The following is a 13,075-nucleotide window of genomic DNA, read 5'->3' as shown; positions in this document are numbered from 1 at the left end:
TCGGGATCCGGAGGTGGGAGTTGAAGATCTCTCCGACAGGGGGTTCGGCCAAACGTTCCCAACAGACCCTCACAGTACGTTTGGGTCTGCCGAGTCTGTCCAGCTTCCTCCCCTGCCATCGGATCCAACTCACCACCAGGTGGTGATCAGTTGACAGCTTCGCCACTCTCTTCACCCGAGTGTCCAAGACATATGGCCAAAGGTCTGATGAGACGACCAAAAAGTCGATCATCGACCTCCGGTCTAGGGTGTCCTGGTGCCACGTGCACTGATGGACACCCTTATGCTTGAACATGGTGTTCGTTATGGACATACCGTGGCTAGCACAGAAATCCAATAACAGAACACCACTCGGGTTCAGATCGGGGGGCCGTTCCTCCCAATCACGCCCCTCCAGGTGTCACTGTCACTGCCCACGTGGGCGTTGAAGTACCCCAGTAGAACGATGGAGTCTCCAGTTGGAGCACTTTCCAGCACCCCTCCCAGAGACTCCAAGAGGGCCGGGTACTCCACACTGCCGTTCGGCCCGTAGGCACACACGACAGTGAGAGACCTATCCCCGACTCAAAGGCGCAGGGAAGCGACCCTCTCATTCACCGGGGTGAACTCCAACACATGGCGGCTGAGCTGGGGGGCTATAAGCAAACCCACTCCAGCTCTCCGCCTCTCACCATGGGCAACTCCAGAGTGGTAGAAAGTGCGTAGAGGTGAGCCCGACTATCTCTAGTCTGTACCTCTCGACCTCCCGCACAAGCTCAGGCTCCTTCCCCGCCAACGAGGTGACATTTCACGTCCCTAAAGCCAGATTCCGTGTCCAGAGATCGGGTCGTCGGGGGCCTCGCCTTCGACTGTCGCCCGATCCACTATGCACCGGCCCCTTACGCTCCCTCCTGCAGGTGGTGAGCCCACAGGAGGGCGGCCCCACATCACTCCTTCAGGCTGAGCCCGGCCGGACCCCATGGGGGGAGGCCCGGCCACCAGGCGCTCGCATACGAGCCCCAATGCCGGGCGACGTCTCGGTCCTTGTTGTAATTGACATCATAAAGGGTTTGTGAACTGTTCTTAGTCTGGCCCGTCACCAAGGACCTGTTTGCCTTGGGCGTACTTGGGAGACCCTACCTGGGGCATATAGCCCCAGACAACATACTGTAGCTCCCAGGATCATTCGGGTACTCAAACCTCTCCACCGCTCACAGTTCAGATACTCTTAAAGGGTAACTTCAGTGATTTAGCATTAAGCTTTGTATTTAAACTGGGTCATTTATGTAGTAGAAATGTGAAATTATTTTTGAATTTGGTGCCTTCTAGACTGAGAAAAGACAGAAAATGTATTTTTGTCTCATGTGGATGAAAGACAACAACTCCCAGAATGCACTTGCTTCGCTGCCCTACGAGGCCACTCCGTACACCGTCGTTTTGATCTTCATAGTAATACAATCATTTCGTTCAGTTAGAGAATAAACACTAAAATTAAAAACTGAACGCGTGTTTTCAATAAAGTGTGAGTGAGCCGAACGAAAGTCACGTCACAGATGCAGCAGTGTCAGATTTCCTTCATCACGAAGAGCTGAGGTAACGTTAAGCGCTAGTCTGGCACGTTTTCAGATCGCATATGGAAGCTAAACTATCACAGGAATTCATTGAAAAGTTGAAACACTCACTTTACTCTGCACCGCGCTCCGTTATTATGAATGTCCGTTCGGCCGTCTGTCTTAACGTTACATTCTGTGGGTGAGATCTCTCCCCTATGGGCGGGTTGATAACATGCGGAACAGCTCCATCTAGTGACTGTAGTCTTTGCCTCTGGCCAAAAAATCCTCAGATGACGCAAAATGACGATATTTGCGTCATCGGAGGAATTTTTCCAGACATAAAATGCATAATTCTCTCCTCTCAGAGGGATATGAGGGGGGAAAGTACCATAATTTGAATATACTACCGGGTTTCTACTGATACAAAGCCTAATGCTAAACCACTGAAGTGACCCTTTAAATACTGAAAGCACTCTTTGTTCATTGCTTGTAATATTTTTTTTGTTCCTCTTTGTTATTTACTAGCTTTTATGTTTAATGGTTTGTATTAGTTTATATATTTAAAATGATTAACATGCAATTGTTTTAATATTTTTTTTTTTTGTGTAATTATTTTTAAAAGTACTTATAATTAGATATATAATAATAAAAAAAGATTAAGTTTTATTAATAAGATTAATTTTTAAGAAAAAAGTTCAAGAATTGTTTTGGAATCGGATCGCAACTCCCAGAATCATAATCGGATCATGAGGTGCCTAAAGATTCCCACCATTACTATACAATGATTTATTGTTGAATAATACAGAAGATAAAGAGCTTAAAAAATAATCGCATATTAAATTGCAATCGCAATATTGGTAAAAAACTAAATAAATTTAGCAATTAGATTATTTTCTAAAATCGTTCAGTCCTAATTACTTGTATAACTGTTTTATAGTCATGATCTGTATGGGCAGGTAAAAACACCAACCATGCAAACCAACATCCAAAAGATCCACCTGACTGTAAGCAGATCTGTTTACATGCACGACCCACTAATAGCACGCCAGAGATCAATTTAGGTATTTGTGTAAACACAGTCAGTGATGTTTTAAGTGAACGTAAACAGGACTTCTAAAAATAAAAATCAGACCCCTACAGCCCATCACTACTGAAATATGTTCATTTGGCCAGAGAGTAAAGAGTGTGATTAAACATAGGAAGTGGTACTCATAGATTGAGTATTGTAGAATGCTAGTTACAAGACAGGGTAACTGCACTGTAGCATTAGTGTGCCCACACACACAGTCCCATACCACGGCGCTGTGGATCATTCATCTTAATGAAAACACTGCTAGGATACTCTAAACCCGACATACACGCCAATAAAAATTCCTCTCAGTCTTTCTGCAGAACACGGAGACAGAAAGAAATGGCGAGAGCGAGAGAGAGCGAAACAGAAAGGGAGGCTGTGTGCAGCTGTAACTAATATTTAATAATCTATTACTCTCTGTTTACATGCATTCTTAGCTTCTGCAATATTGTACTGTTTGCGCTCATGTTAAAGCTATTTTCATTTTGAACTGAATATCTAGAGAAAGAGTCTTCTAATGCTAAATCTGACTGTTTAACTCATTATTTAATTCACAAAACTATTCCGACAGTCCTGAAATGGCTGTCAATGATGCAGTCTTTATTCAGAAAGTGCATATATTGTTTGGTTCATAACTGAAGAATGCACAGCGTACTGCTCTCATTGTGTGGGAGTACATTCATGCTGGGAGCAGCAGCAAGACACATCTCCGCAGCTAATTAATAAAAGACACTGACATCCTTTATATGACGAAAATACATCTAAAAAGTCTACGTTATATATATGCCCTATATGCCAGAGGGTGATTGAGATAATGACTAATGTATGCATAGAGCATTTATCGCTCTGATGAGAGCAAAATAATGATGACAATGATAATAATGTGATTATGGCAAATAAATAAATACTCGCTTCCTGTGGTGTAAGAAGCGGGGGGCAATGCTGTGCTTTTAGAGAATTCAGAGATAAATATTTTGCTAAAGCACAGGGAAAATCATGCACACAGACATCAAATAATCCAGAAAAAAACAGCTTTGAAATGGATTTGAAAGTTTCAAATGAAACTTCTCAAATGACCCTGATAACACATGTAATAAAAAAACAATAAACAATTTAGTTTGTGAAAATGTTTGCTGTAGATGAAAAATAGCAATAGCAAAGATTGATAGAAAATTGCTTTATGAGTAGATAGACTTGAGTGACCAAACTACATTCCTCATAATTCTCTGTGACAGCACAAGCATGTTGAAATATACAGTATAAGCATCAATTGCACAAATAATGTGCATCCTCTGATTGTCATTATGTTGTATCAGCTTTCTACCATACACTACCATTCAAGTAGTCTGCTTTTTTTTTTTTAAGACATTAATACTTTAAGCTTTGCCATCACAGAAATAAATTACTTTTTTTTTTTTATTAAAACAGAAAATGTATTTAAATTGTAACAATATTTTACAATATTACAGTTTTACTGCATTTCTGATCAAATAATCTCAGCCTTGGTGAACATTAGGGATGCCACAATTCTCAATATAATATTGAACCATTCGGTACGGCATTCACGGTTCAATAAGCGCTTGTGAATTGTTTTTTTTGGTTTTGCATTTAAATTATAATTTTTCTACACATTCTATCATTTGCCTCCATCCCAATACTGAACAACGCGACATACATTCACATCACATGTTAATGTTAGAGTTATACTCACGGAACACTATAGTTATTCACAATCATGAAAGTTCATTATTTGCATGCGTTTTAAAGCCTTGCCGGTTAAACATTTCATTTGCGTGCTTATGCACATGCACTTTTCGGAGCGTGATTACTGGACTAAGTAGTCTTACTGCGCTAATACTGTCAAATACACACAATTTGTACATAAACACAGTCGGTTATGTATAAAGAGAAAGTAAAATCGGGTGTGTCTGTATGTTAGATGCGGGCAGGTCTTAAATTGACAGCAGCGCAGCCTAGTGAACACGCTGCAGCTTATCCTTAAAGGGACAGTTCACCTCTAAAATTGTGTCATTATTTACTCACTTTAATGTTGTTCCAAACCTGTATTCATTTCTTCTGTTGAACACAGACAGCTGATGGTAACCATTGACATCCATATTATTATATCCTACAATGGGGACCCGCAACTGTTTGGTTTACAACATACTTCATAATATATTTTATGTCCAACAGAAGAAAGAACTTTATTCAGGTTTAAAACAACTTGAGCATGAGTAATCAATGACATAATTTTCATTTTTGAGTGAACTATTAATAAAACAACAAAAGACAAAGAGAAAATCTCTTGCTGCTTTTGACTGAAAAACTTTAACACAGTAGCTTTAAGAATCAATGTATATTTTATAGTGAAGTCTATTTAGTGTTTTATTTTTACATTTATTAATTCAATTTCATACTTAAATGCTGCTGTACAGCTCTGAGCTGCCAGTGTAAATCTTTATATATATTTATTTTATATCATACTATACACTAGGAATGTGTTTTTTTTTTAAGTTTTAAGTTTAAGTATGGGTTTTCCAAGTCTTTTAAGTAAAATAAAGAAAGAGTATTGCATTAAAAAAAATAGTATTTTTTCTCCTTAACCTCTTGCTGTCCTGTCGCCTAAGAATATAATAACAAAAAACACTTGTGACTGGCCATCAGAACCGAACCGAAAACCGTGGTTAAAAAAAACAGGTATGTATTGAACCGTGGACTAACTGTATTGTTGCATCCCTAGTGAACATTAAAGCTTTTTCTTTCAAAAAGACTTTTTAAAAAATCTTACTGGACCCAAACGTAGTATTATACGTAAGGAAAGGGAAAAAGAAAATGGAAAAAAAAAAAAAAAAAACTGTCGACATTTTATTCTGACGACAATCACCAGACTTGCATCAGACATCCAAATTTGTAAGTATTGACTCAGATTGACTTAAACGCAGAATTTAGCAGAGCGTGTTGGCTTGGAGTGTTAATTTTAACTATAATTTAAAGCAAAGAGAAATAAAAGAATCAAGACACAAAACACAGCCAAAGAACAAACATAGACACAGCATTATACAAAAATTTAACTTGAAACAAAATGATCAACATTAAATTAAACACAAACAGTGTATAGTCATTCAAATACCTAACCTACAGACCTGTTCCCGGAGATCTAACAAATAGCACACAACTGCTTGAATGGTGAGCACTTGCAATGAAAGTTGGGATTGAAAGCCATTGGAATGTAAACTATGATTCAATAAAGCTCAATAAAAATTCAAATATGCACACAACTTAAGATAGTTTGAACTTTATTGTCCACCAATGTGGAAATTCTTCTTTGGCTTCTCATAAAAACAGAATTAATTATACACATACACAATATACAAGTTATACACATACACAATGCACAAAGTAAAAGTTATTCTCACAAAGAGTTTATTGTTTAGCCCAGACTGAAGGTGTAGGCTTATTTATTTCGTGTTTAAAGGTCCCATGGCATGAAATTTTCATTTTATGAGGTTTTTCAACATTAATATGAGTTCCCCTAGCCTGAATATTGTCCCCAAGTGGATAGAAATGTTGGTCGGTGTAAAACCGAGTTCTGGCTGTCTTTCTCTGCCTTTGAGAAAATGACAGGCCAGACGAGCCAATCCTGAAGTCTCCTGGTTTGACGTCCAAGCAGGAACGGTTACCTCCCTTTCCTCCGCCCAGAGAATCTGGCACGCCCATGCAAACGCTCGAGAGATCATTGCTTGTGAACGAGTGAACGCTGCAGTTTCTCAGTGTTTGGATGTACAAATGAAAACAGAAGTCTTTTTCAGTTCCTTCTGATCTGTGATCACTGATCAGTGATTTCTGATGTGTAGCTAATTATTTATTATACGTGCACACGCAGCGGCTTCTCTCTCTCCCGACAGAGCGGTGTTTTCGTGTTTTCTATCTTGTGAGTCAGTGTTTTTGTACGTCCTCGTCGCGTCTATCTGTTCTACAATGTGCATACAGTCGTTTCTGCTCAACATCAGCAGAGTCACATCTTTAGAGATAAACCTCACACACGCCGAAGCTCGGGCTGCACTGACCGGTCGGCCTTCAACATCCCCGACCCCCAGTACTGCATCTGGCCCACAGCGGAGGCGCCAAACGCGGCGCGAGATTAAGCAGAAGGGGGGTAAGCGTGAGCGTATCCGGCTAGGCTAGCCAGCTATTCCCACAATAAACTGGATTACATTCGATTACTGCTGTTGTGTCTTTGTTTGCGCTGTGTACTCAATGCGCGTCACTGACGCTTTTCATATGATAGGAACATATCTAAAAAATTACTTACTCGTAACTCGTTCATCTGGACAGCTGTAATGGTACTTTGCATGTGTTACAAAGTTGGTAATGATGATGAAGACGGGCTCGGTGTGACTGGGACTCGTGTTTATTCAGAACTCTCAGATACAAACACAATAAACTCGCGCTGACAGACAGCGCTCTCATAACGCAGTAGTTACAATAAATAACTGTTAGCAATCGCTCCGTCTCCGTGATGTCCGGTTCGCGAACGAATCATTATTTTGAACCGGTTCTTTTTAGTGAACCGAATCAGTTCACCAAATCGGATTGAATCGTTCTAAACGGTTTGCGTCTCAAGTCAGCGCTGATCCATCATTTACTAAAGTTACTAACTTTCTGACATGAGTGACAGTCCCTCCAACTAGAAATAAACTAATAACCTGGAGTATATGCTGTAACTACAACAGTTCACTGAACTGAGACATGCTGAGAACTGATGTGAAGTGAACTCAGGTCCATCCGTCTCTCTGACAGCAGCTCGTGCGTCGTAGACCTCGTTAAACCACGCCCCCTCCGCTCATTTAAAATGCAAAGATGTCAGCCAATCACAACAGTGGGCGTTTTTACTGAAGTCTCACAGCAGACACGCCTCTTGAAACAGGGCATTCAGCCACAGGGCAAACAGCAGTATTGAAAAAATGCCTTTTATTTCTAAATTGTGACATTTTATGATATAAAAATCATACTAACAATATAAGTACACCTCAGGAAACATTATAAAATAATAGAAAAATGCCATGCCATGGGACCTTTAACGACTAAACACATATCTAACTTGCCTGCTTATCGATTTTAAATAGGCAAATTTACACTTCACTTTATTATACAGCAAGGCTAGTATAGTGCTACACTGTCACGCTAGCACTGCTGGGATTGAGTTGTCTATACTGCATATCACCTTTCACATGTGCAATGCAAAGCCTACATGACTGAAACAAACTGTGAAACGTATCAGTTGGTGTGTGATCCAAGCACCTTATTATGCTATATATATATATTATTACTATTACTATTATATATGTTCATTTTGAACCCTGACTGTTTGGACCCTTGCAGTGTGTGTTGTGTCTGGTGCCATAATGTGTGTGTGCACTCATGGTTTCGACAATGTATGTAAATGAGAGCGAGAGAGACAGTTTAGGAAAAGAGAGCGAGAGAGACCGGGCTTGGTTGTGGGTATTGGCAGTCCATTTAAACAACACTCCTCAGGCAAACGAACACGCTAATGCCAAACCAGCCAACACCATTAAAATGCTAATGTAGGGAAAAACGGATCTGCGCATTTCTACTACTGCCGTGCAAAACACGGATATACTCGGTTCTAAAAAACAAAACAAAAAAAAACTCTAAAAGCATGAACATACACACACACACTTCAATAGCACTCAAAAACTCACCGAGACTCGTAGGTTTAATGAGCTCATCCAGCACGTCATAGAAGGGCAGCCGTTGCAGTTTGACATCAGGGTGTACGGGATGCAGGCTGGTGGGGAGATGGGGCAGGCCCAGCTCGTGTTTGGGCCCGAGGAGGGAGATGGGGAGCAGAGGGGATGGGGGCGCTCCGTGCCCATCAAATCCCAGCTGTGTGAGGCCGGGGGGCAAGGAAGCAGCGGCAGGGTGGACTCCGGGCAGGGTCAGTTCTGCCGGGGACACCAACTTGGTGGGGAAGCGTCGTCTGTAGAGCTCCTTGACCTTCATCTGGACGGCAGGGCTGCAGCCGGCTTTAAGGAGGTGTAAGGCTTTAGTCAGGAGCTCGTGTTTTCGTCCATGTTTGTTTCTGCCCGCGTAGCCCAGAAGAACCTGCAGCTCTGACACCCGCAGGCTCATCACCATTTGCTACAGGAGAACGAAAGAAAGAGAGCAGCAGAAATTAACACGAGCCAACATGATGACAACATCACACTTCCAGCGCCAAACACACTTCATTTGCATAGGCTAAACTGTTTACTGGGCAAACACACATACACATATTCACAGCTCAGACACTGACACACACATCTGAAGCCACACACTCAAACCCAAACACACTCGGATACAAACACATCTCTCACACACACTTTTCCTCAGGCTAGGATAGTTCAGTAATGGTCTAAGCTATGAAATATGCAGGAGCAGCCCTAAACGCACACAAACACAACGGAAGTGTCACATTCCACAGGCTTGAAAACAAGACAGAGAAACCAAACAGAATAGGGCAAACAATGCAGAGTAAAGAAAGACAGCAATGTACACCCTAACATTCTTAATAATAAACCATACTTCTCCAGAATGGCAACACATGCTGCCTAGTTTAATTGATATCTGTTTCCTACTGATTAAAGTGACAGTTCAACTATAAGGTTTTAATAAACATTCCAATTCTATGAGAATAGGCTAGTCCACAATTATAATAAACAATAACAAAGAGGAACAATATCATCACTTTCAGAACAATTTGTCCAGCTGATGAACGATAAAAACATTGATAGCCATTCAGAATCCATCCTTCTTTAAAGAGCTGAGGCTTTTAAAGTGACAGACGGCATAACTGCAGTGCGCTGTTTGCTGTTAACATCTGTTTGCGTTCATTCCTGTGTAAATATATATTAGCTTCTCTTTTGGACAAGATAGTTTAGAATTAACCAGACAATAAAAAGCTAACAATGCACTGATTAACAACTCTATCCCTGTGCATCATCACAAGAGAACACATCAGAACAGATGCTCTTACAACTAAGAGCCTGTCAGACATTCCTGAATAAAACCCATGATGCAGTTCTGCTTTAAAATGAGGAGAGGAGAGGCGAGCAGGAGAAGAGAGGTTAGTTCAGGAAAAAAGAGAGAGAATTACAGTGGGCATAAGAGAGAGAGAGAGAGAGAGAGAGAGAGAGAGAGAGAGAGAGAGAGAGAGAGAGAGAGAGAGAGAGAGAGAGAGAGAGAGAGAGAGAGAGAGAGAGAGAGAGAGAGAGAGAGAGAGAGAGAGGGTCTGGGGGGAAGGGCAGAGACAAGAGCTGCTCAGCTTCCAAAACAAATGAAATTGAACACACACACACACACGCGCACACACACACACACACACACACACACACACACACACACAGAGAGAGATGGCTCCAGTAAAAATACTCAGCAGGCATAATGCAGTTTGAAAGCAGAGTCTGCCGACAAAGATGCCGTGCAACTTACAAGAACGACTAATTTATGCCTATAAAGGATCATGCCAATGCCAATCAATCCAATCAGTCATTAATTCACTTACTGATCCATCATATTCCAACAAGTGTCAGGAACAAATGCAGAAATGACAATCAATAATTGAGCTATTTAGGTGAAGGGATGGAGAAATCAGAACTAAAAGCAGATGCAGACATCCATTCATGAAGAAATCATTCGGTCTGGTGAACACACTCAGGTGAAATACTGCAGACCAGCCAGGAACATCTCACATAACAAACACACAGACAGCACTCACACAGAATTGAAGAGAGAGATATCTCTGTGTGTGTGTGTGTGTGTGTGTGTGTGTGTGTGTGTGTGTGTGTGTGTGTGTGTGTGTGTGTGTGTGTGTGTGTGTGTGTGTGTGTGTGTGTGTGTGTGTGTGAGAGCAAAATGGAATGAGAGAATGTATGATTGAGCTTATGAGTCTGAACAGCTCAACTGAATGGGAAAAAAGATAAGGCGAGAGTGAGAGAGAGAGCGAGAGCGAGATGGAGGCTCCTGACCATGAGCATGCCCACTGCATCTCTCAAATGCTTCACATGTAAGACTGTGCATGCCGGTTTGTTTTTTCACATGCAAAAGAGTGAGATAGTTTTATCAGTCCAATAATGTAATAATGAGTGCAGCTAAGTGCACTGAAGAAATTCTGAAAAACAAAATCTCAGGTCTAATTAGCAGTTAGCTGTGGTTAAATTACCTTCCAGGAAACGGATATCATAGGGCGTGAGACATTGTGAAGCAATTTGCCGATGCGATACCCAAAACTGATGCATACAAACAACTGGGGTTTAACACATGCCTTTTCTGTACATTTAACCACATTTTGAGGTTGTTTGGACTGGAGGCCATGTGAAAACTACAACTGTCATATCAGTTCAGAAAATTTGCAACGATGCTGGAAAAGTTCTGTATTGATGCTATGTGTGAACAAAGCCTTAAAATGAATGCTTTGAGAACATACTAAGGACACTGATGTAAGAAGTCTGTTCTCTGTCAAGAGTTTTTGCCAACCACAAAGTGATTGGAGAGGGATATTGAAACTGATATTTTGTGTGGGCAAGGTTTCCCAGAACTGTAAAGATCCCTTTTAGTTTTTGTGTCATACCATTAATAAAACTTTCATAGCTGTCCACGTGTTTGTCATTGGTATTGTTGTCATGTGGCACTGGTGTTGCATGCTGTGACAATTTTAGGCCAGGGATTTAATGACGTGTAATATAAATATGATAAAAAAGTATTTTGCATGTCACACTATATCATAAGCCTCGTTTCCACCGAAATTAGCCAGAACAATTTGTACCAGGAACTTTTTTTACAGGAACTTTTTCCCCCCAGACCTGCTACTGTCTGCGGTCTAAAGTACCGTGAAGATTAGGCAAATTAGCCCGGTGATGTAGGACTGCGTGGGACAGCAGAAGCTGTACTGCTTTTGCTGTTATGTATTGGTTTACTAAAGAGGTAATTAACAAAACTGCGGAAAAGAGACGAGCACTGATACTAAAGCGTATTCTGAAAGCTTGTAAAGCTAGATTTAAAATAAGACGTATGTTATTATCAGCTATTACGGACATTGACCGTGAGATGGCTCAGACAAACGCGCGCCATTAGACAGAAAGAGCAAGACTGATATTTACTGAACGCAGAACGAACCTCGCAAAAGACTTTTAAAAAAGGTTGAAATAAAATGCTGCGTGAGCTCAATCAATCAGCATGTTCAGCGCCCAAGTCCCAACCCCGAAAGTTCCTGAACTTTGAAAAAGTACTACCTTGCGAGCAGGGACTTTTGGAGGGGGAGATTTTTACCCGGAACATCATTTAGACCCTGGTTCCTGCGGTCAAAACACACCGAGTACCACCCCAAAGTTCCTAGTTCCCGGGGAAAGTTCCGGCTATAATCCATTAATATGGGACCCCATTAGTATGTAGTATTTACCATGTACGACCATGTAGTATTTACACAATACCAGAGATGTATAGTAACGAAGTAGAACTACTTCACTACTGTACTTAAGTACTAAAAGGCAGTATCTGTACTTTACTAGAGTATTATTTTTTTCTCCTACTTCCACTTTTACTTCAGTACATATTTTCGATGAGTTTAATACTTTTACTCCGATATTTTTTTTTATGTGCTGCATCGTTACTCGTTACAATTATAAAATGTTACGAATCATTCCATTCCAAACCAAACCCACATTACCACTACCAGAACGGTAGATGACATGTTTGATGAAGCTGGCACATCATTGAGCGAATCAAGCTATTAAGAAGACTGCGCGTGCCTTTTGATCAGCTTAAAAGATGGACAAACCAAAAACACCACCTTCCACAACTTCACCTTCAAGTGATCGTGGCTGTGAGAGAGAGAGAGTGCGAGAGAGAGAGAGAGAGAGAGAGAGAGAGAGAGAGAGAGAGAGAGAGAGAGAGAGAGAGAGAGAGAGAGAGAGAGAGAGAGCGCACTGTCTTTAAAACAACACGAGCGTCTTGCGCTCAAATTGCTCTCTATTGGTTTACATAGTTAATGTGCACTGTGAAGTAACATATACAAACAATGAACAGCTGTGTTTTTATTAACTAAGATTAATAAATACAGTAACAAATGTATTGATCATGGTTAGTTAATGTTAGTTATTAGTCTAATACATTAACTAATGTAATGTTAACAAATCAAACCATATTGTAAAGTGTTACAAACAAAACATTTACTCAGAACACCTCTTGAAATGAGAATATAAGTGTGCTTACCCCATTTTTTTATAGTAAGAGTGGTTAGTAAAGGTGGTTAGTAAGATTTAATCTTAATGAACTACAGTATTTTCAGGTTATTTATATGGCAATGTACAAAATGTACAACTTAAGTACAAAAAATGTTGAATACTTTAGTACTTCTACTTAAGTGTGGTGCTTAAAGAGCACTTCAACTTCTACTCAAGTCACTTTTTTGATA

At 40.7% G+C, this 13,075-nt stretch overlaps 1 protein-coding gene across 3 annotated transcripts in view; it reads right to left on the bottom strand.

The window, feature by feature from the left end:
• The window catches only part of pias1a (protein inhibitor of activated STAT, 1a), a 54,649-nt gene that overhangs the window by 20,498 nt on the left and 21,076 nt on the right, over positions 1–13,075 (bottom strand). For all 3 annotated transcript variants that reach the window (XM_079840063.1, XM_079840064.1, XM_079840065.1), the window contains exon 2: positions 8,328–8,766. In XM_079840063.1, coding sequence (XP_079696189.1) covers positions 8,328–8,766 — 439 coding nt within the window. The remainder of the gene's footprint in view (positions 1–8,327; positions 8,767–13,075) is intronic.

This window comes from Gobio gobio, assembly GCF_949357685.1.
Source record: "Gobio gobio genome assembly, chromosome: 2".
Taxonomy (NCBI): domain Eukaryota; kingdom Metazoa; phylum Chordata; class Actinopteri; order Cypriniformes; family Gobionidae; genus Gobio; species Gobio gobio.
This window is presented reverse-complemented; position numbering and strand designations above follow the sequence as displayed.